Source organism: Onychostruthus taczanowskii, unplaced genomic scaffold (genome assembly GCF_017590055.1).
Source record: "Onychostruthus taczanowskii isolate IOZ18803 unplaced genomic scaffold, ASM1759005v1 scaffold20, whole genome shotgun sequence".
NCBI lineage: Eukaryota > Metazoa > Chordata > Aves > Passeriformes > Passeridae > Onychostruthus > Onychostruthus taczanowskii.
The window spans coordinates 14,082,830-14,107,573 of NW_024499240.1; the positions used below are offsets into that span (position 1 = coordinate 14,082,830).

General features: G+C 44.1%; 1 protein-coding gene across 2 annotated transcripts in view; it reads left to right on the plus strand.

Moving 5' to 3' along the window:
- The window catches only part of TMEFF2 (transmembrane protein with EGF like and two follistatin like domains 2), a 123,620-nt gene that overhangs the window by 79,134 nt on the left and 19,742 nt on the right, over nucleotides 1-24,744 (plus strand). For both annotated transcript variants that reach the window (XM_041403217.1, XM_041403218.1), the window contains exons 6-7: nucleotides 13,013-13,161; nucleotides 14,269-14,328. In XM_041403217.1, the coding sequence (XP_041259151.1) occupies nucleotides 13,013-13,161; nucleotides 14,269-14,328 (209 nt within the window). The remainder of the gene's footprint in view (nucleotides 1-13,012; nucleotides 13,162-14,268; nucleotides 14,329-24,744) is intronic.

The following is a 24,744-nucleotide window of genomic DNA, read 5'->3' on the forward strand; positions in this document are numbered from 1 at the left end:
CTGCCTTTCCAGATTCTCAGGATTTATTTTCTTAATAACATGCTTTAAAAAAAAAAAAAAAAAAAAAAAAAAAAGCTTGTTTTAACATAAGCCAAGATTGTCTGGAGTTACTTATACTTCATAGTGTTTTATTACCAATACACTTTGGAACACTCTGGTAAATAATTCAGCCTACACAAAGAAATTGGCTATATTTTCTCTATACATCGAGGAAGTCTCTTGTGTAGACTATATATCATGGCTCTAAATGTTCTCAGATAAATGCAAACCCACATTGTATTCCATCTGTACTACTCACCCAAGCAGGTTTTTAAGGACCTTCTATGACACATCCATCTCTTATCCAAAAACTAGAATCTCTAACATTTGGTTTTGTAATAAAAATAGCATTTTTTATCTTTTGCAATTACAGCAAAACCTGCTGTGTGTCCAGGGAATTATACTCTACACAATCTTAAAGCTTATAGATCTTTTTTTTTGCTTGTTCTCCTCTTTTCAGATGCTTACCCAAACTTGGTTTACAGTTCAGTAGGTGAACCTCCAACTTAGGGAAGTCAATGGAAGTTATCCCACTGACTTCAGTGAAACAAAAGTTCTCTCCCAGTTTGATAACTGTGGAGTATTTTCTCAGTAGCCTGTGGAGGCTTTTGCTGGTAGAAGGGAGAACGAACTCAGCTGGAGTGTGAATGCTCTGTTAGTTTACAGTGCAAAGGAATAACTTGGAAATGGTGACGATAAAAGCAGAATTTGCCTTACTGACTGCTTCAGTTGCTTCAGAGGAAATATTTGATTTGTGAAAAGCCAAAAATAATTTCTGAGATTTTTTGGGGGGTTTATGTCTTATGACATGCTCTTGTAGGACTAAAACACAAATTCTTCTGCAATTCAAGGGGAGGAAGGCTTGTAAGAGACACAGTCATCATTCATCTTTGCAATTAGTAGTCTGTCAGCATTACAGTTGGGGGAAAAAAGCTGCAATAATTTCAAAAGCTCAACACAGGCCAATTTTCCTGTTAGGTTTCCATGGCCAAGATGCCTATCTCTGTATGTGCGTGGATGGGAGACATGGAGAGGTGGGTGGTCAGCAGGGAGAAATGTAAATCTGACCTGCAATTAGTCCAGTTGGCTGTTTGTTGAAAAGTGGGGAGGAGCTGCAGTGGCTGCCCACCTTAAGGGGCTCAGGGATGGTTTTGGGGACACTACCCAAGGGGGGAAGGGAGGTTATCCTCTCCTGCCTTCCCTCTGCCTGGCTGGGGGCTGGAATGGCTCACCCAGTGTGAGCAGGTGAATTAAAGGTTGCTGTGACAGTGGCAGCATCGAGGTGGTGTGGCTGTGGGACTGCATTAACCCTGCCCTGCCCTTTCACAATGGTGCACGTGTGTGGGGCAGCCACAGCATCCCTCCTCTGTCTTTTCAGGCAGTGTCTATGTACACATGACAGCATGGTGGACTGCCACCATTTCGTGTGTCCAGATCAACAGGGGAACAAATGAACTCAGATTTGGGTTTTTTTTTTCACTCCTCTGCCACCAGCTATGACTGTAGTTTTCAGTCCTGGGTAGGAAAGTGTCCCAGCCCTCTGACCACATGCCTTGATCTGCATTGGGAGGAATGGCTTTGGCAGGCTGTTTTGTGCTCCTGCTGTGATACAGGGTATTGCAAGGATCACCCAGCTCCTGCTGCTTTGTGAGAGGGATACAGGAGGGTCCCTTTATTCCCTGCAGGGGCAGCGCTGTGCGAGGCTCGGTTCGTACCCCCACAGTGATGCTGGTTGTGTAACCCCATGGCTGGGAGAGCCTGGGCTCACCAGGCTGTGAAAGTGCACATAAGGGATGATAATATGGTAATGCACATCAGATATTAATGTGCGTTGACACATAATCGTCTGCGTACATCAGGGCATTACAGCATGAAAGAGCAAGTGCAAAGGCCTTGCAGAGCGACGTGCCTTTGCACCTTTCTTCTCCCCCTGTTCTCTCTTAGCCTCGTTATTTAAAAGTAAGCTTCCCTTCCTCCCTGGCCCCCCATTTAGGCAAAGTCATCCCCCAGAAGTAAAGAGAGTGGTGCCTTCCTGACGGCCTATTTAGTCGCAATAAAAAGCCGATTGGCCTAATGCGCAATCAAGTAAGGAGTGACATTTATTGCTTTGGTTTTATGGTGCTGTGAACTGAGCAAGATTTGGAGCCTTACAGTGCCTTCAGGGGGCAGGAGATCACCAGCAATGAATTGTATTTATACCTTTTCCAATTTCCTACTAGCGTTTTAGCAATAAATAGACTGTGTTGTTATTGAGTTTTATGTAAGTATGTTTACGAAAGCAGGAATACAACTTTGTAGCTCAGAATTACATGTGTTGGCTAAATAGATCAACAGAGAGAATAACTATGTAAAACACTGGGAAAGCACTTACCAATTTATTATCAAATGTCTTAATGGAATGTTTCATCTCTTCCATCCCACTTTATGTTAACTATTAAAATAGAACCGCATCCGTTGCAGAAGGTCGGAGGCTCCTTCACACACCCATGTAGGAACATCAAGGCCACGGTTTGTTCACACATCTAAACCATTAAAAATACATCCCATGCATTAAATATGAGCCTGAGGAAAACTCAGTAGGAGCTGACGCACAGGGCTGACCTCAGCTCTCACAACCCCTGCAGAGTAGCAGGTGTCCCTTCCTCACAGAGCCCATCTCCTGCCCCAGTCCCTTCCCATGTGTGGGCTGCAGCTAAAAGCCTGTGTGAGATGTCCCCAGAGGTACAGATTTAATTGCTTTGTCTCAGCCTGCCCATTTGGTAATGGAGCTCTCCTGTGGAACAGCACGGGTGCCCCAGGAACGCCTGTCCTGGCCAGTGCACAGCATTTGCTCCTTTCAAGGAGCTGCAGGTGGATTCCACTGATCTGTGTGCCGGCCCTGAAGAAGGTTACTCTCATCCCATTAGTTTGCTGGCAAGGACATGTCCTTGAGATGGCACATTGCAGTCATTTGTCTGTCTTTCTTTCCCTGGCAGCAGCACTGTCCCTTGGGGCTTGATCCCAAAAGGAGCCAGCCCGTGGTCATCACAAGGCAGCAAGAGCAGAGGCAAGATCCGCAGCCAGCAGGAATGGCTGCTCTTGTACAGCAGCTTTTACCTACAGCCCTGAAGGCTCCGAGAAAAACAGGGTTACTACTGCACCCTCCTTCTTGCAAATGCAGTGATTTGCTTGGGTGCCAGGCTCATACCTGTGGGCTGAGATAATGCGAGGTTATCCTGTGCACAGATAACCTTTCTGCCTGTGCAGGAGGTGCGAACAATGCCTGAAGGAAAGCCTGGAAGTATCCTCCTAAAATTTCATTGAATAGCAGACTGGATTTTGTTTTGTAGTTGAAGACAGCTGACCAAGCAGGGTATCCTGGAATATGTGGCCAGTTCAGGTGGTGCTGCCTCAGGCAGGTACCCCTGGTCAGGGTGTGGTGCTAATAACACCAAGGCTGTGAGTCCAAGCCCTGCATGGGCTGTTTTACCTAAGGTGATCCTTGTGGGTCTCTTCTACCTCAGAGTGCTCTGTGAATCCCTGAGGAAGCGGGAGGCACACTTGTTTAAGGACACAGAGGGGTTTATGGGGAGAGCTGGGCTGGGCTTGCACATGTGGAGGCAGACTTCACATTGAGGAATTCCTTTACCAGAGTTTTTGCTCATTTTAGGAAGGTCCCCACATCCCTTCCCCACCAGCAGTGGATAGCTCAGGTGCAGCAAGGGATTGGGCTGGCAGCATACTGGTCTCTGCTATCCCTTTACTTTTTCACTGATTAATCAGAGTCCACTTTCAGAAGTAACTTCTAGTGTTAGCAGAAGTTAAAGCAGACATTTGTGGTTGATCCCAGACAGAGCTGCAGTTCTTCGTGAGCAGATGGATCCTTCCTGCATGGCAAGGCCCATGCCAGGACCTGCAGCTAGATAGTGTCCCATGCTTCCCACTGAACGTCGCAATATTCCCACTGGCTGTTCAATCCAGGGTGAAACGGTGGGATTTGTGGAAACAATTTTCATTATTCTGCTGGCTTCAAGATAGGAGTGAACAGTATCAGTAGTCTGAGGCACACAGCAATAAACTTGATGAAGGACAGCCTCAGATGTTTACAGAGAGAGAAACAGTCAGCAAAGCTTTGTTTTAGCACAGACCACAGAGACATGAAGGACACCAGGGGCAGGCAAACCATAGAAAGGCATTTATTTTATTTTATGAGTTCTAAATAAACTTTACACATTAGATACCTGCAGACACTTGAACTGGCATGTGCACAGAATTAGAATTTTCTTCTCTGGTCACACAGCTAGTATGAGGGCTTTTCCATGACTCTTTAAACCCAGTCATCAGCCTTGTGATTCTCTGTTTGGCTTTAAAGCATCCAGTGTAGCAAAGATCACTTTATACAACTTAGTATTTTTTTAAATAAGAATAATATTTAGAAGGACAAAAGAGAGAAAGAGAGGGACACATTTATTTTGCCCTAAAGTTGTTAGCACACAATTCAATGTACTGCTGAGGGCACCAGAGGCATTGGGAAGCCAGGTGAAGGTCATGCTATAATTGGTGCTGTGAATTGTGAAAAGGAAGCAAAGGTGAAGCTTGTAATTTTTTTGGTCAACAATTTAGTAAAAAAGTTACAGGTCAAAAATTAAAGGGGGATAAGGACTCAAGTTGCAGTGTCTTGTACTGCAGATAAAAGATTTTTTTCATGAGCTGCAGTCTCTAGGAAGACTTCTAATAAACTGGAGGAGCGTGAGCCCAGCTCCTCACTGAGCTCTGGGGAGCAGCCAGTGCCCAGGGACTCTCTTCAGGCTGTACAGCAGGGTCTCTCCAGGAGCAGCCCATGCTTTTGGAACATCCTCCTCGAGCTGCCATGCAAAGCATGCTCTGAAAAATCCATGGGTATATTTAAGCACTGCCAGTCCATCCCTGCTATGCAGCAGCAGCAGTGTGGCAGCTGTAGCCCAAGCTCCTTGGCTCTGTCTCCAGCTACACTCCCAGAGTGTGCTGCATTTGGTATGCAAGGAAGGCCATCAGTAAATATATTCACCACTTTAGTGCATTTTAGCTTGACATATGTCCAGTAAACAATATTTTGGGCTCTTGCAGTTAAAAAAAAAAAAATCACCTGATTATTCAGTGCTTCCTCCTGTTATGATGCTTTGGGGTCCTTCAAATCATTTTCATTATGCACTACATAATAATAAAAATCTCCATGCAGTATGCTGATAATTCCGTGCATGGTCTCTGTGATTTCTAATTGTTTGAATAACAGGATGCTATTGAAATGCCATGCAGAAACATTGCATCACCCTGAGGGAATCAAGCTTTTCTCCTTTTACTCCTGGTGAAGATAAACATTTGAACAGTTGAAATAAGTAAAATATCCCAGGGAAACCACTGTGCAAAGTAGGCATGTTAAAGCCCTTAGTGCAGAAGCAGGGCTGCAAAGGACAAAAAGGAAAAATAAATTAGATAAATAAATAAGTAACAAACATTGAATGGAAGGCACTCAAAATAAGCCGTGCTTTTCTTCTCTTGTGATCTTAAAGCAGAAGAGAAGCAGTAGCAGGCCCAGGAAAGAAATATTCTGTGCTATTTTTGTGCTGCCATTATAAAATATGTATTGTTTATTGTTCTGCACTGCAGCTAAAGTTTTGCATCAACCTCAGAAATTACAGCAAAATTTGTTTTGAAGGAGACACGCAGAGTCTATTCTTTAAACCTCTTAATGATGTTCTTAAGAGTGCAGTGATAGGATTTCAGTCTCCTGGCAAGCACAGACAGGTTGTAGGGTATGATTCATAGAAAGTGTAAAACACAGTGTGCCAGTGTGCACTCTGAATATATTTTATGCATATGTATGTCAGCAGATATATGATGTTCAGTGCATGCCAAAGCAGGCAGTGATGCCAGGCAGTTTTGGGTGCCATCCTCTTGGGCTGTGCTCCATGTGCTGCCGAGACCACTGTGGGGTACCTGAGTTTGACCAGGCCAACAAAGGTCCCTGGTGACTGTGCACTGAGCATGTCAGGACCTTGTCTCTCTGTCAGGGGTGTAATGGTGACAGCCCATGGCTGCTGTAGGGCTGTCTGAGACCATTGTAAAGCTCAGAGGTGGCTGAGGGTCAGAAGCTCGGATTTGTGTGCTCCTTTTGACACTCCCATCGAAACAAAGGTGTGTCCAAGCAGCCTGGAGCAATCCAGCTTTGCTGCCTGTGTGTGCAGGTGGCTTTGTGGGTGGGTGATGTGCTGAGGTAGGTAGAGAGGTGACCTGTCCCTGCTCCCCAGCGAAGGGCTGTCACAGGCCGCGTGTCTGAGCAAGCTACCTGAGCTCCCAGAGGGTCACCTTGCCCAGTCCCTGCCTAGAGCTCATTCAAATGTCTGTGTGTAATGTTGTGTTGAGACATGAAACACCCCCAAAGCTGCCTGGGTCAATGAGAGCTCCCACCAGCCTCCTGAGCCATGCTACAATGCCTGTTCCACTGTTGAGGCATAATGTTAAGCCTGGCTTCATTTCAGCTTGCCTTTTGGTAATGTCAACAAAGATGCCCTGTGTACCAGAAAGAAAAACCTTGATGATAGAGAAGGCATTTGGGACTGATTGCCAGGTTCTTTATGCAGGCATATATACTGCCACGTTTGCTTTAAATGGGCATTTAATGTCCTGCTCGGAGGGGCAGGGGGATTGGAGAGGTCTATGCTGACGTACAGAAATTTGAGTTTCTGATCACCATGTTCTAGTCAGAGCAGAGGAAGATATGAAATGTCTCTGGTTGAAATATCATAAATGTACAGCAACTGTGTTATTATTTATACGCTGTTTTGTGGCAAAGCGCTTTGGACTTTTTTAAGCTGCAAAAATTTTGTTGGGGTTTTCATTGCCTTTTTTTTTTTTTTTTTCATGCCTGGAAAAAATATATAATGTTTAAAATTATTGCAGAATGGAACTTCACCTTCCCTGTAAAATAGTGCTCTCTGAGACATGGTGGGATCTCACACTTGACCAAATTAGCATATGCGCTCAAATATCAGAGCTCTGACTAGTAAAAATAACACTAGATTTGCATGTTCACATTTTTAGCTCTTGCCTCCCTGTCTCTTTGGTTTTATGCCTTTTTTTCTTGACTGACAATTCTCTTTGTGGCAGATTTATTGCTGTTCTGCTGTTTGGACCCTGTAATCAACTAGACACTTGGCTGAAGACATTAGTCATTTCATTAAGTACTTCTCTCTCAGATATCTCAGGCAGAATTTTCTGTTGCTCCGGTTCCAAAAAGCAAATGACCCATGGCCAGCAAAGTCTGAATACGAAATGAATCTTTAATAATCAGAGGTAGTACCAACAATGCTCTCAGGTTTTCAAACAACGGAGGGCTAAATAAAAGATGCTGAATGGGGAAGAACTGCCATTGCCATCTCGCTCTGACAGAAATGTGCCTTCATCTGTTGCCAGTGAAACCACTCTTTTGGAAGCATTGTCTCATTTATCCTCCTCGCTTCCCATCAGAGCTACATAAGAAACCTTTCTCATGCTAAGTGCAGATAATGCCTTCATCTGTTGCCAGTGAAACCACTCTTTTGGAAGCATTGTCTCATTTATCCTCCTCGCTTCCCATCAGAGCTACATAAGAAACCTTTCTCATGCTACGTGCAGATACCCTAGCCCTAGGCAGGAAATCAGCCTAGGGCTAGGGCTGGTCCCAGGGAAAAAGCTGTGAAGGAAGGCATGTTGTGGCACTTTTGTGTTCCCCTTGGGATGCCCTTTGCAGCTGCAGTGTGCCTGGAGCCCTGGGCTTTGTGCTTTTCAAAACCCTAACCCTAGCCCTAACCCTAGCCAGGACCTCAGCATATTATTTTTTTTTAAATTATTTTCCAGTAATACATTGCTGGAAACAAAAACTTAATTGTTGTCTTAGGAGAAAGATAAAGCATGGAGTGTGTTTCTTTTTGTCATTGTTGTATCACTAATGATTGCATTCTCTTCATGAACTAAGGAAATAGAATTATAGTGTCCTCCTACCCTTCGTGGGCAAAGAACAAGTCTTTCATTTTATTGAGACTCCTCCTTAAAACATAGCTCCTCCTTTCAGGGACAGCCCTTTGTAGCCATGTATCCTCTCTTCAGTATCTTGCTCTCTGCAGGCAAAGGTACTATTTTTGCCCAGAAAATAATACCATATGTTATTTGCAGAAGCGTGGGGCATTAGGAGAGTGTCCACTCACCCCTGTCTGATTTATTGACCCCATTCAACAGGAAGCCAATTTGGCTGCTCCAGCTTGGCCAAGCAGCCTGGTGCAGCACATCCCCACCACTGCAGGCACGTGGAGCAGGCTGAGGGCTGGGCAGCGTTTCTTTGTGATCAGGATCCGGACTGGGAAGGAGTTCTTTGTGCTCCTCTCTCATTTCCCTGGGGAGGGATGAAGCACAATAACCAGGTGAAATCCCAAAATGCTCATGAGTTCCCTTGTGCTGCTGGGAACCCTCTTTGCAGTTCCTGCCTTGATGGAAGCTGCCAAAGCTCACAGACCAGAGTGCAGCGACACACACCCCACAGATGGGCAGTGAGGCACAAGGAGGTGCCTGTCAGCATCTCACCTGCCTCAGGCTAAGCTCAGCTCTGCCAGCTCTCCCCCAGGCATCCTCCTGGGCCTCTCCTGCGTCTTATCTGCAGAGCTGCACCTCTGCCTGCAGACACTTTCTGGTCATCCTGGGTGTGACTTTCTCATGACAGAGTCCAGCAACGTCATCAAGCAGTGTTGCAAGATCCACCATGGGGATGTAGCCCAAAATCCCCTCAGGAGGTGCCAATGTTGCCCCTTCAACAGTCTTTTTAGTTTGCTTTGGGTGTTTTTTGATTCCATGATCACCAAAGTAACCATATTGATTTCTGGATGTTCAGCTCCTCCAGGATTATCATCATGTGAAATGAAATGGAATAAAATAAAGCATATAAAAGAAAGGGAATGCATTGGAGACTATCACAATGACCTGGAAGAAAAGACATAAGAAAATGATCCTTGTTTAATGATTGTTTATAGTGGCAGCCCAAATTTTAATCAATTAACATATGAGCCCATTACTTGAAGATGCAAAGGGCCTGTGGAACAGAATTCCTTCCTTACTCAGAGGAGCTGCAGGGTATCTGCTGACGTCTTGAGGCTTCCTCACAGAGGCTTTTAAAGCTGCATTTCTGACTGCAGAAGGCATGGTTAAATCTTACACACATATTCTGTGTATGCTCTTGGGTACAGTTTCATTCTGTGACCCCCTAGGAGACCTCATTGACCTTCCCACAGCGTCTTGAGCACCAGGAACGCTCAGTCAGCCTTTCTATTGCCAGGCTTTCTTCAGTGCTACACTTAGGAACACAGAAAGCAAATAGATTTATTGATAGAACTATAATCAGAAGTCAGAGGCAGGATGATAACATGGTCAAATGATCCAATTACTTAAAATTCAAGGCATACTGGAGTGCCTCAGGGACTGGGAAGCTGCAGGCAGCCAGCCAGCCCATTGGACACACCCTTGGCAGTGGGGTGGATGCTGCCAGCCCTGTGCCTGGCAAGGGTTAGGGGGAGGCTCTCTCTGTGGGACCCAGAAAGGATAGGGCCTTTCTGTGTCCCACAAGAGCCATAGGTGCTCTCTGTGCCCAGAAAATAACACCATTGGTACTCTCACCTAGCACACACCCTGAGCCGAGCAGGGATGTCACTGTTTGGTTCTTCTTTAACCAAACAGAGTCCCACTCTTGCATTTTATAATGCTTCAAGAAGCGAAGGCACCTTTACAGGTTTTCATTCAACCCAATGCATTAAGTGCTGTTCATTATGCAATTATTACCTCACTGGTGGATCCCCCTGAAGTCTGAGCTATTCTCAGAGGCTGCATTTGCCTGGACACACAGGTTTGGAGTACATGCCTCACCTTTTTCACTGCAATTTGCCGTTTTGGAATTTGGCAGCATGGTCCAAATGGGCAGACTTTTGCTTCCTCCAGTTCGAAAAAATGTGTTGGAGTACCATCATTTTCCCTGATAAGAGAAGCACTATAAATTCAAAAGAGCCAGCAACACAGGCACATTAATCTTCCTGATGCAATCCTACCTTTCTCACTTCCTGACATATATTTGATGTCGACTTAATTGTGCAGCCTTAAAGTAGGATTTGAGTGTATAAGTGCAAAAGCAGTAATGAACTGTGGGTGCAAGCTAGAAGCTGTCTGCTGAAAACTGCAAGGAGTGGATGATCCTTGCAGCAAGATCCAGGTGGCAAGTGTGGTGTTTTTTCAGCATCCCTCTAGCTAGCCCTGGAAATCAGGCTTCACACAGGGAATCCTATAAGGCTTTGGAGCATTTGATGTCATCCTGAGGGAGTCTTTTTCTGCTTCAGAGTGATCTGACCCCAGCACAAGCAGCACGTGGTGCTTGGGAAGAAAGGCTGGTTGAAATTTTAGAGTGGGGTACAGAAAAACCTTGGTTCTCTTCTCAGTTTTGCTGGAAGAGGTCAGGAAAGTCATTTTGGGTCTTTGTGTTTTGGAAGGTATCAGAAGATGTAAATAAATGCCTAGTGGGCTCTGAAGCAGTATGTGAAATCAGTGGGAAATAGGTCTCTCAGATACCAGAAATCCCACACAAAGTGTTTGTGTGCATCTTGAAGCATTTAAACACCTTAAAAACATGTCTCTAAAGTGTCTAACTCTGAGCATAGGTTCCTGCATCCCCTAGGTATTCTTGAAACTGCATCCAAAGTTGCTGAGATTTCCCCTAAAGAGCACCCTTTTGTTGTAATTTTCCCATTGGCTTAATTTTCTCTTGACTTGAAACATAATATATGTTAACCTTCACTCATTTTTCTGTAGGAAAATGTAGAGAAGTGAAGCTGTTTCTTAGCTGGTTTATTACAAAAAAAAAAAAAAAAAAAAAAAAAAAGGAGCATATGGCTGATTGTGTCCCATCTGAAATGCAAATGGTAGAGCTACGTGGAAAGAATTGCTATTACTTGAGCAGTAAATGTTTCCTAATGAAGTGAGTTTGACTAAGGTGGGAAGCTGGAAATGGCTGCAGGAAGAAATGATGATGGTTAATATTTCAGTGGAGCAGAACATTCTTATTCTGCTGATAAGAAGATTCTTGGGAAATGCACTGGATATTTTTTTTCTTATATTCTGTATGTTTATCAGTGTGGGGAAATTGCTACACACAGGGAGCTAGACGCTTTTCTTCGAGTTATGAAATCATGTAATTTAATTTATAACCACAGCTTTTCACCATTGGCCTCTTTTTAAACTGAAGTTTTCTGTATTTAGTGAATATTTGGGGTAAATAGACCTACCCAGTGTAAAATAAAAGACAGCTACTGGTTCCACTGTTTTCTATTACCCTGGGCACATTCCTGGAGGCCAGAAGCCAAACAGGGTGATGAAGAGATCTGACCCAAACTCTCCAATTTCCTTCTTCCTCTTTCCACCCAAGTTTTGTGTATATCCCTCTACACCTCCAGTAGTCAAAGGTGTCCAGATGTCTGCTGCAAATGGGAGGTGGACTGACTTTTAAACACTTTCTTAAATCAAGCAGCGAGGCTGGAGGCTTGACATTTCCATTACTTAGCTTTCCAAAGGGAGAGCTGTGGAGCTGGCACTGCCAGGTTCAGCACAACCAGGGGGCTGGAGATAGAGAATCAATCGCATGGCTTTGCCTTAATGTCAGGAGGAGCCAGGAAGAGTTTGGATAGCAGCATGTGCACAATTACGTGCTCAGAAGAGCTGGAGCAGCTGCCAGGTTAGACCTCTGGGTTTGTCCCCAAGCAAGATCACAGTGGGTTTGCTGAGGCTGAGCTGTCTGTTACATGGCACAGCTGGGGGACAGAAGATTAGCGTGCCTTTCCCCTGCCGATGCCAAAGGCTGTCTGACACTGCTAATGATAATGAAATAGGAGAAACCTAAAGAAAAGAGTCTGCAGCCTGCTGTCAATGGAAACAATTAGGTGTCTCCATCTTAGAAGCAGTGGTGAAGCTTGCTGGGATCAGGATGTGTCCACATTAGTGTGTTAGTTCAGATCCAGAGCAGACTGTGGAAGTGAATACCTCCCTGTGCTCTGGTTCACATCACAGGGCAGCCCAGGAGCTCACAAACTGGGTTCTGGAGTCTCTGGAAATGGCCCTAAGCAATCTGAGGATGGGGCCATCACCGCCCTGCCTGCATTTGCCTCACACTGTGCTCTTGGACATGGGAGCCTTTACCCCTCACAGAGCAGGACACTAGGTCAGGAGAATTTCCTGGGTAACACCTGCATAAGGCTTTTTGCTTGCTGAGTTATCCAAGTGCTTCAGAAAGTCCCTGTGAACAAAGTGTTTCCTAAACCAGCATTCCCCTGGTTTTTATAGTGAGTAGCCTCTGTGTGTCCAGGAGCTGGGGAGATCCCACCAGCCCGAGGCACAGAGAGAGTGCGGTCACATCCCTGCTCCAGTCTCAGTCTTGGCAGCTGGTTTCATCCCAGTGGGGTGAAGTGAGGCTTCAGTTTCACATCTGTTACAATCAGAGGGCCTCTAGGTGCTGTAATTATTTTCAGAATTAAAACATAAATCAATATAAACCCACATTTATGTGGTATTCCATACAATGGATGGCACCTGAACAGAGGAGAATGTTGTGGCTCTTTAGTTTGCAGGAGGGCTCAGCAGCTTGCTTTATCTGCATATCTCTTTGGTTTACAGGGGATTACAAGTGGAATGCTGTGGTACAGTTTTTTTCCATGTAAAACACACTTCTTTTATCTTTCTTTTTGCTTTCTTTTATGTGCTTCTTCCCTCTCCCTGCATCTCATTTCCATCAAGAAATACAAATGACCTCTTGACAGAACTTTCTGCTTTCATTATGTTGATTTGCATTGTACAGTCAGGATAATACAAACACTTATATTTCTGAGATGTATTTATGATGTCTTGAAAAAGTTTCTCATATTAGCCTCTTCTTTTTTCTCTTTCTATATCTTTTCAGGTGTGTGTGCAACATTGACTGTTCTCAAACCAACTTCAATCCTCTTTGTGCTTCCGATGGGAAATCTTATGATAATGCATGTCAAATCAAAGAGGCATCATGCCAGAAACAGGAGAAAATTGAAGTCATGTCTTTGGGTCGATGTCAAGGTAACTCTCATAACAAAACTCATTTCAAAGAATGTTTTCAATTTTTGTTCAGGGAAAAAAAAAAAAAAAAACCCACCAGAACCAGGGCTGGCTTCTTATTTGGTGATTGTTATATTTCCATTAGAGTGCTGCAGTTGATACTGTAGAGCACAGGCGCTACAGAAGCAGAGCCCTCCATGATGCAGACACAGCGAGGCATGAGAGGGGGCACCACTCCTAACCCTGCCCCTAGCAGCAGCAGGGCACTGCCCAGCCCTGCACTGGGCTCTGCATCAGTCACCAGCCTCCTGCCCAGAGCTCTGTCTGCCAGGCAGCAGCTGGAGCAGGACAGTGGGAATGCCCCTCAGATACATTTTGCCACCCAGGATGGACGCCCTGGTGCTCCCTTAACTGGAGCAGCATGAGGCAGTCTTGGGAGATTCCCTGAAGAGGTGCTCCCAAACACAGTGCTTGGGAGGTTCTTCAGGTGACCCTTGCTGGGCCCCAAGATGCCTGGAAGGAAGTTTTCCAGTCATGGCTCGAAGCTCTCTCTGTTCCTCCAGTGCTTCTCTGTGCCCATCTCTTGGGCTGCTGCATCACCTGTAACCCTTGAGCTGACTTTAAAAACCCTGTTTTTCTCTAAAATTAAAATGAAGATAATTTACCTTTCAATAGCTCCAGTAAATAAAGTGTCTGCTGAGGCTCAGACTCTCAATAGCTTTTTTTCCTTAGCTTCTGACCCATAAATCCTCAGTACATCTACTTACAAGGCCGTGGTATACAGGTGTATTAAACACATTCCAGTTTACTCCTGTCTCTTTAAAGTTAACCACCCTAAGTGGCAGTTCATTTCAGGGTACATATTAAAACTCCCCAATTACTTCAAGTAGAGCAGAAATGACAACTCCTGCTTCAGACTGATATATTTATCCCAGCTGCAATCTGTTATCACATATTGTTAGAAAAAAGATCCTGCTGTTTTCACCTGGCAGGCCCAGGAGAGCCTTGCAGCCAGCAGAGATGATGTGTGTGCAAGGGAAGTTAGCTCTGCCAGGGCACTGTGGTGGGGGCATGGGCTGTATCGAGTCTGGGCTCCCCAGGCAACTCAACACATTTCTTTTCACACAGACAATACTACAACAACTACAAAATCAGAAGACGGGCATTATGCAAGGACAGATTATGCAGGTATGGTTCCTATTCTGTTAGAATCACAATTCACAGGATCTGTGTAAGTCTCTTTTTTCCTTCATTTGCTGAGGTGTTCTCATCTTCTAGTATGGTTTTCCTGGTTTACTCTAAGAAAACACTGTCTTTCCTTACTCTTTCTTTTGCTACAAACTCTCTTCTTAATAAATGGGCTACTTCTATTTTTGTCAGCCTACAGCTACTCTGGCCATAAAACACCTGTTGTGACGGAGGAAATAAGTACTGTAAATTATTTGCCAGAATTAGCAGACATTATCGAAAATTACAGAATCAGTGCACTAGATTATGCATATTTTTGTCATGAAATACAGGTTTAAGGAAGTGAAAATCCAGCTCATAGCACTGCTGGGATACCATGAAATGCTGCCATAATAGATATTACCTGTCAGCATTTAACTATGAAGTTAATAAGGTTCTTAAAATGTGGTGGGTTTACATGATAAATGGGTTTAATTTATTTAGAAGCTATAGTAAAATATAATGGCTGAATAGCCCTATATGGCACTTGAAATTAAAAACATGTAAATACTAGTGAGGTTTGGGAGACATTTTTTACACCCTTTGCCTGGGAGGATTGATTTAGAAATTGAACGTGTGTGCGCACGCACGTGCATGCAAATGTTCACAGCTCACACTGAGAACGAAAGCCTCTGGGAAGGTCTGGAGAAAATGGGTCAGGTGATGCACTCATTGCTTCAGCTTACTGATATTTCTGTGGTTTTGAAGTGTTTGGAGAGAGTAGGTGTGGATTGCTGGGTTTGCCTGAGCTGCATGGCTCGGGTGAAACCCAGGTGACGGTTTCACAGGTGTGAACATTTCCTGCTGCTGGGAGAGTGCTGAGGCAGTATTTAATTCAGCTGGTCATCTCCTGTGCCATCCCTGTGACAGTGGGGCACCCAGCCTTAGAAATGATTGTTCTGTTCCTACTTAAAACAGTGTGTGATGATTAAAACATAGAGCTCTGAATAAGTGATGTCTCAGTGAGACAGAGCAGTGAGAGGTGTTGGGGGTTGCTGCAGCATGAAGCAGGGAGGGTAGAAGTTGCTGTGGAAGGAAAATGTTGGGATGAATTTCTAAAAGATCAAGGGTGAGCCATGGTCCAGATGTTTCCTACTTCCAAGGAGCCCTTCCATTGGTGAAGACAGAGACATGCAAAGAAAAAAACCTTCAGTGTCTTTCCTCCAAACTCTTGATTACCCTCATCTTTTTTAGGAGGTAGTAGTCAGTTTTCTTAAAAGGCTGGAAAGGCTGATGTTGTGTCCTGTGGGGACAGAGAATAGGAGATAAGGCCAAGTAGGCCAAAATGATTTATTTTAAGTTAGAAACAAGGCCAAGTAATGTTATTTTAAATCTTTTCTGTCTTGCTGGAGAGCTGAAGAAAGCACAGGCTGAGATGAAGGCCTGGAGCCCCTTTTCAGTGTGCAGCCTGTCCTAGTGGATTTGCTTTAGGATGGCAGGGACCCACATCAGCTAGAGAGGAGACAGCAGGAAGTAACAAGAAGGGAGGGAAAGGCAGGTTGGGGATTAGGGAGGAGGAGGAGATCACAGTGGTAACAAAAGAAAGCCATGTCATGGGTCATGGAGGAAGAGGAGCACAAAAGGCAACTTGAGCTCAAGTGAGCAGGAGGAAGAAAACAGCTCTTGCTTAGGAGAGATGATATTTCAGCCCAGATTCAAGAGGAGAGGTGGTGGGTAGAAGAAAATTGACTACAGCAAAGTGTTGTCAGGGGTTGGGAGCCAAGGAGGGAGGAATCTGGGTTACCTGACAGGGAGGATCAGAACCAAGGCACAGAGGAGCAAGTCTGTAGTGGAGATGGTCTCCAAGCACCAGGAAGTCAGGAGTGTGTGAGCAGATGGTCCAGTGAGAGATGACAAAGACCTGTGGAAAGGACAGAGGACACCTTCCTCCCCTACAGAAGTGGGAGTGATGGAGGCGTCCTGAATCAGCAGGGAAGTCCAGTAGGTACCTCAGGCACAGGAAGATACCACTGTTGCTCCTTAGAAAGCCACTTCTTGGGGCTTCTGGTGTGGCTCAGGCCTCAGTGGGCTTCTCAAGGGTGGTGACTGTGTTCCCTGGGCAGGTCTCACCAGGTTCTATTCACTGATTTAACCTCAGTCACAGTCGCCTGTGCCAGCTGAGGTTAAATTTTGCGTGCACCTATTCCTCTGGCTTAAATTTTTCATTTTTCCATACAGTAACAGCATGTAGGATAAAAATTGCTAGTTCATGCAGGGCAATCCACTTGCCTCCAGTGTCCCCAAATGTCTGGGGCATAACCCCGTCATGAGACCTTAGGGGAATGGGACTGCTGTGTCAAAAAGCTGCAGGAACTCCAGCCTTCTGGAAATAGTAAGGGAAAAGGAAGGCAGCAGTATAAAACTGAGGCTCAGTGAACATTCATGCATCGCTGTTTGCCAGACAGGAAGCTCTGTGCCATCCTCATGTTCTTTCAGATGCAGAAACATTTGATGGTGATGGCTGTGATAAGAATGTGGTGTGTGCTACTTTTTTCCCACCTTCGTATCTCCTCAGACAGGAAATGCTGCCCTAACCATGGGGAGCTTTGTGTGAAAAAGCAACAGTTCCTCAGCCTCTGAAGCAATTTCCCTGAGCCTGCAGCTTTCCACAGAATACCTTTGTTCTCTACCATTTAATGGCACTAAAAATCGCAGAGACCGTGAGCACCGCACGCTTTTAAAAACATCGGCTTGTATGGACCGCCTTTCCCAGGGGAGAGTATAGCAGTGGGCATAATTGATGCTGTCAATTATGCTAATGCAGCCAAATGCTCTTTGCAGGGACTGTGGTGGCTGAGCAGTGCGGGTTTTTCCATAACCACCCCCGCACGCCCACCACGGGGGCTCGCGAAGGCAGCAGCTCTGCAAACAGCCGCAAGTCCCAAAGCCCAGCTGAGTTTTTCCGCATCCAGCTATTCAAACTGTCTGTTCCACCAGCTTCTTTGCTCCCTCCTGTTCTTGCCAGCCTGCTGATGCTCACCAATAACACACAAATCTTTGGTTTGCAAAGCCAAGGGTACTCATTCCTTTGGGGGGTAAATCTTCACAGTAGGTTTGCATCGCCTCGGTTTCTAAGGGCTATTGCTTTACACAGGCAAGCTTTATGCCAGCACTCTTAAATGCCAGACCAATATCACCCAAAAAGTGGTACCCTCTTTTACACAAAAGCAAACCTGAGAAGAGAGAGCTGTAGGAGGCCCTTCTCTGACCCTGTCCAGCCTGTCAGGGTCACCATTCTGCCCTTGCCATGGCTGCCATGGCTGACACGGTCAACACGGGGTCTGTACACTTGTGCATTTGTGCCTCTGTGCAGTTCTGGCCTCTCCTCTTTCTGAAACCCCAAGGTATTTATTAGACTTGGGGAGATTTTCACTCTCTTCAACAAATAGCAGATCGTTGACCTTGATCAAGTTTGTGCAGTGAGATTTGGTTTTGCTGAATAAATGAATGGGTATGATTTTTCCCTCAAATCCAATAGAAATACACTTTATCTTGCAATTTCCATGAAAGAGCATTTTGAAGCATTTTAAGTGTAATGTATGTTTTAGAATGTAGTGTCTGAGCTGAAAGTCCCATGATGGATGTTTTCTTGAATTTCCCCATTATATGCATAGATAAGGCTGTTTTGGTGGCATTTTGGAATTCAGAGGCCAGGCAATCAAGGGGCTCTCATCTTGTTAATCCATTTGCCTATTTGTATTCTTTAGTATTTATAGTCTCTTCTTAAGATCTGGATATTAGCAATTATGCCCCTAATGACTTTATCCCTTCTCATTATCAAATTACAGAGGGGTTTTTTTTCAAGCCATTTTGAGCACCATAAGGAATAAGTCAGTATGGATGTGCCATATTTCAATGTTATATATTCATGAAAATTGTCGGTGAAGACACTGACAAATTTGATAGACCTATTCCATAATATCATCTTCCAGGCCAGACAAACCTCCCCATATGAGCATTGATTAGATCAAGTCTCAGCAGCTGAATGCCAGCAGCGCAGAGAAGCCAATGGAAGGGGGGAGGAGATATTTTCAGCCCAAACAGTCTCCTTTGGTGAAAAATGTGCGTCCACAAGTGGTCAGTTTGAGCTGTATTTTTGGGTTCCTCGAGGGCAGTAAACTCTCTCTTGGCAGCAGCCTCAGGTGGTGCCTTCTGGGCTCTTGGGAGTCCTGGGGCTCTCCCGCAGGCAGTGCCTTGCCTGTCTTGCCAGTGCTGTTGCTGTGCCCAAAACTGATAACGAGCACAAAATGCTGCACGTCTGCTCATGGCTGCTCTGTTCCCTGCTCACCCTCCTGGCTCCCCCTGGGATTTCAAACCTGCATGACAGTCTTGGATCTTTGTCAGAGCGCTTCCTGGCACCGGGGCCATCCTGGCACTCCCGGGGCTGCTCGGGTAATCCAGCAGATGGATGTGTTGCCCAAGCAAACTCACAGCTCCACCAAAAAGGGCAAAATCCATCTGTGTCAACACATCATCTTCCCTTGGCTGGGGCAGGGCTGTGGGATGAAGGCCATGACAGCCATTGCACATTATAAGGATAAAGAAGAGTCTCGGACTCTTCAATGAGTCCCTTCAAAAGTCCAAGAGTCTTGGACTCCAAAATAAATACAATTCAGTCACAGTCGTCTTCATTGTCTGCAACAGGCCTGGAGAGTAGCCAGGAATCAGAACAGCAGTGCTGAATTTCTATAGTGACAGTTTTTAATCCCTCCCCGGACTAAAATATGAGAACTTCAGACTAGATTCCTTCTCCAGATCATAACATTTTCAAAGTAGGTTAAGTTTGGAGTGTAAACCACTTGACATTGTACGTTTAAATTAAATTTTGTGTCTAGTAGTATGTCACCCATTTGCTGAACTGCTGAAAAATAATAAAGCCCCAGAGCTTAGCTGTGGGATATAAACTGTGGTGCATTTTTGCTCTGCCTTTGTGAACCAGGCTTTCCTTTCTTCTAAATGGAATTAGCAAGTGAGACACAAAGCTGAACACTCTGCAACCATCACAGCTAGAGAGCAACTATTTCTCATCTGCAGCTTTGTAAAAATGTGAGGGAAATTACATCCTTGCATATGCAGATTTGCTTGCCTTTCGATTCCTCAGACTCAGAGGTTCTCACACTAAATAAATAGATTATCTAGAAAGCCTTCCTGCTATTCCATCAAATCGCTTAAAATTGAAAAAAACCTAGATTTTAATATTTTGACAGCTGTGTGGCAGCATGAATGCTGTCTAGCTGCGGCCTCCACCTGTGCTCACACAGACACACACACTCCAACCTGTGGAAAGAACAAGAATGGTAAAATTGATACATTTATTTAAAAACAGGAAGCTTTTAAATGTTGCTTGAATTGTTGGTTGCATTTACAAATTACTATTTGCATTTGTTTGCAAAGTTTTATGAAAATATACTTAAGTTTTATGCACAGTGAAAGTCCTCAAAAGGTGGTAGATGAGCTCTGCAAAACACAGGAAGAAAACCCAGTCTGGGTTCTTCTGAGAGGTTTTCAAACACAAGAGAGATCCCTATAGCCTGGAGGTCTCCAGCCCTTCTGTTGCCTTGCAGCTCCTCCAGTGTTGTTGGTGTCCGGAGGAAAATCTAAAAGGCAGTGATTTACTGACCCCCGCTATTGGGTCAGTAAATCTTACTGCCAAATACTTCTGAACTCAAGTCTGAGTAGACAACAGAGTCAGTCCCAACAGCTCTCGTGGCCCCCAAGCCTCCACTTGTCCTGGGTGTTTTTGAAATGAAAACCTGCAGCTACTTTTGTGATTTAACTCCAGGGCTGTACTAGGTGGAGTATGGAAAGTCCCACTCAAGTGTTTTCCTGAGTCATAAGGAAGACTGGAAGTTTTATTTCTAAAATAGGAAAGGCTGGGGCAATAATGCAGTTGTCTTGCTATGGGCACTGCAGCACAGGCTACCCCAAGTGCTTTTCTTCTGTAGAACCCTCTCAAATTTACCTTCAGATCCTGCTTGGCTCTATCTTGCTGAAATCTACATAATTTTTTTGGCATGGGAGACAGACACACTGTCATAGGGGTCACATAATAGCCTCACAAACAAGCCCCCTGCCACGAAGGAAACTGCAGCACTCCAGAGCACTGTGCCATGTGATTTAACGGCACTTACTCCTAACAGTCTCTTCCTGAGGAGCATGCAAAATAAAAACAGGCTTATGGAGATTTTAAAAACAAGCGAGAGGGAGAGAGAAATATTGCTCATTTAATCTGCCAGCCACAAGAGAATACCTCACTTTTTATGGGAGTTCTCCCCTAACTTTGAATTGCACACACTAAGCTTGGTAAAATGTGCCTCGTTCTTTTGGATTTCTGGGGGGTTTTTGGTTTTATAATGAGATAAATTGTGCTTTTTCATTACTTACAATTTCCCAGTGTCATGCTCATGGAACCTGTAATTGTTAGCATTAAAACTTAAATTAGGTCTCAGGTGAACTGCTAGACATCTCTTTACCTTAGACTGATGTAGCTCAAGAAGGAAGAACATTTCCATTTGTGCCCCTAAAGCTTAGCCCTTAATTCAGTCACTAATGAGCATGAATCAAAAGTTGCGGAATTCATTTGTGCTTTTTTCCCCTAATAAACAAATTCAGTATTGTTGTGAGTGAACATTATAAAGAAAGCTATTTGATTTACATTAAAGCTTGGGAGCCTGAAAATTCAATAAATACAGACTAAGAATTTGATCTGTAAGAAACAAACTGGGAAAACAATTCCAACTTGTAACACCAGTATTTGCATGGGCAGCCTAAAAAAAATACAAAACCAGACCAGGCTATTTTACTGTTGTCAGCATCTCTGAAGCATTTAACTCCTGGAAGTGAATTCAGGTGTAAATGATATGTGGGGTGAGGGTGGAGGTTGTAATCCAAGTGTATTTTTTCATATGGGGTTTCCATCAGAACTGTGAGAAATTCATGAAGCTTGCTCCAAACACTTCTTCTGCTTGCCCAAGACTTGCTTGCTGTGTGCCTTACTTGTTGATTTTCCCCTTATGCTCTCGTGTTGGCAGACTTCTGTAACATTTTGTTCCCTTAAAGGTTATGGATAAAAACAGAAATTCTATGTGCAATAGAGATGAGCAGACCTGAGTTCATGAAGGCATTTCTACAGATTCTTCCATTTGTGTCCCATTCCAGAAGCACATAGAGGTTCCATTTACATATATTTGGTTATAGGCACACTGTTTGTAGTGATTGGGAGTGGGGCTGGCCCAGCCTCATCCCCAGTGGGTGCAGCTGTGAGCAGCAGGTGAGCAGCACTGACAGCAGTGAGCCATGGAGTGCCCAGGGGCACTGAGCAACCACCAAAGGGAGCAGAGGGCACACAGGGACAGGGCATCAACAGGAGGGGATAAAAGGCTGGGCTAAAGAACAAGAAGGGCAGGTGCTTGCAGCCTTCTGAAGTGGTAAGGTGTTACTGTGTAGGGGTAGATACCTGAAGCCTTCTGATGTGGTGTGGTGTTACTCTGTATAGGTGGATGCTTAAAGCCTTCTGAAATAGTGTGGTGATACTCTGTGTGTTGTGGCCATCTCAGCTGTGACATTTGGTGTTATTTAGAGCAAAGGAACCCATCTTCACAAGCAATCCTGAACCTTTCAGTACTCGCTGATCTTTTGGTCCTCTGCTCAGTATCTGTGTTCAAGGTAAAGCTTGCAGAAAATAAAGATACCTTCCTGCTTACACATAAAGACATGATCCCCAAAACTCAGCACAAGCTGAATTGTGTCTGATTTCTCAAGTTGTCTTTAACCACATACCTACTTAGTAAATAGGAGCTCTAGTGGAAAGGGTAGGGACCCTTAAAAAATTACACTTATGGTTTGCAGTCATGCTAGTTTTTATGCTCTAGATAAAGCTACTCCCAAAATTTGTTTTTCCTAACCTTTGTTTTCTGAGGTTTATGGGGATGAAACAGCATGATCTACAGGCAGTGTTTGGCTGCCATGGCTGTATGGAATATGCACCATAATTCCTGGCTGTAGCCACTGCCATTGCGAAGGGATTTACAATTATCCAGAAAGGTCTCTTTATATCTGACTAAATCACTTTGCAGCACCAAGTTAATACTGCATCTTTGCTGTTTTTCACCCCCCTCTTTTGTGACAGACCAGCATTAAATAGCAGAGTTCTGTGTGAGCTACACCTAGCAAGGCAGGGCCATGCAGTGGCTTCACAGACCTGTACTTAAATTTACTGCAGACCTGCTGCACACCAGAAGTCACAGGGATGCTGGAGTTGTTCTAATTTTGGAATCTAGAAGGACTGTGCAGCCCCGTTCCTCTGTGGGACCAACAGTCTGACATTTGGGCGATGCAGGGTCACGTGTGACTCCTGGGGACTCTGCTGGGGTGCCTGTGTTTCACACTGTGCTGCTGTTGTAGGTATCAGTCTGCAGCCCCAGCGCCTCAGCCACGTGCCAGGAGCGTGGTAGATACTGTCTTTGGCATTTCGACACCCTGAAGGCATTTCCCTCTTGAGGGAATCTTCTTTCCTTTCTCAATTCCCGTGCTTCCCCTACAAGAAAAGAAAGTTAAACAAAAATAAAAAATAATAAAAAAAAAAGGCATCTGAGACAAGATGCTAGCAATCTTCCTCAAGGAACAGGCTGGGAAATTCATCCTGTTTTCTGGATCTGGGGAGGGATTTCCCTCACCCTTGGTTCCATCCCTCCTCTGGGCTTCAGGCACTTTGATCATCTCAAGAGTCATCCTTGAAGGATACTGTTCAAAATGGTGCACAGCAGCTGTTTGCCATCCACTACACTAATTTGAATTAGTTAGATAGATATTAAGGAGTACCACAGTGTATTTTTATGCCTAGCAGCTCTATTTTAGGCCAAATTTCTGTGAATTTGTTGTTAGGAATCCTTGCCTTCCCAAGGATTTGAGAGTTAAATTTATAATGAGATGCTAGAAAATCCATTTTCAGGAAACATCAACATTTAAATATTTGTGTTTGATCTAGTCTGAAATGTTAAAAAAATTATTTTGAAATATTCATAGAACTGAATTTCCTCAGAATTTTGTTTCATGGGATGTTATGGCATTCTTTCTGAAATGTTAGATATCAAAATACCACGAGATGAAAGCATACGACAGTTATAATAAATAAATTGTAACCATAAGGAAAGTTGCTACTTAGAACTGACTGAAACATCCTTTTCTGTAGAAGGAGTATCATCATGTCAAATTGCAATACAAACACGAGATAATTTGATCATTTAGACACGTGCAGTGATAACCTGAGCCTCATTTCACCTGGATTCAGGAGTATAAATGCATCTGGTGGAATTAAAGGAAATAGTGTTGGAGAAGAAAAGAAGTAGCTGGTATATTTATTTTTAGTAGACCTTCAAAATTAGACTAGATGGAGACAAGTGCCAAATTCTGCCTGGTTTAATAAATTTGGGTAAAGAAAGTAAAAACAGACAAATATTTTGCCACAACAGTTTCACTTGGCTGATGGCTCCACTTCTTTCCATTGAACACACCTGCTAAAAGGTGCATTACCTTTTTCATTGAACACACCTGCTAAAGGATGCATTACCTTTTTCAATGAACACACCTGCCAAAAGATGCATTTACTTTCTCCATTGAACACACCTGCTGAAAGCCACACCCTGCACCGATTTTTCAAGCAATGCAATGTAACTATTCTTTCCATATTAACATTTAATGTATGAAACCACAAGTGACAGAAGCTTGTTTCTGAAAGAAAATGGAAGTGGTTTAGAGAAAGTATGAATTTCAGTGGGAGGTGCAGCAGTTTGAATATAAGCTGTGCCTTCTCCCATGTCCGTACAAACATTCCTCTGCATTCATGATAAACCCAGCCCTGGTAGCTGGAGAAGCACTTCTGTATCACCAAGCAAGAAGTGCTCTTAATAACTCAGGTTTGAAAAGCAATATTTACCTGCCTGGAAAGGTGACTTCTTACACACTTGGGCTGTCATTTTACCTTGTACCCATGAGTGTTAAGTGACTCTGAAACTCTCTTCTTGGAAATACAACAGCTGTAAACAAAATGTGCTATTAGAGTACCTGTGGCAGTGCATGTCAGAATATTATCAGCACTGAATCAAAATGCACTGCTTTGCCTACTGCTGTTACCACAAGCCTTAGCCATTTTATACAGCATTACATAATGGCGAAATATTTTTCAGGGGGAAAAAATAAATTAAAACTCTCCCTATGGTTTTAATCTCCCTCTTATTTTATCTGTGGTTTAAAGCTGCATCAGGTACACATCAAAAACACCCCTTCCCTAGAGTATTTAGTTTACAATTTCATTTAATAATGGAAGTGTGCTTCCATCCAGCTAGGACGGGAAAGGATTAAATAAAAAGCATTGTTCTA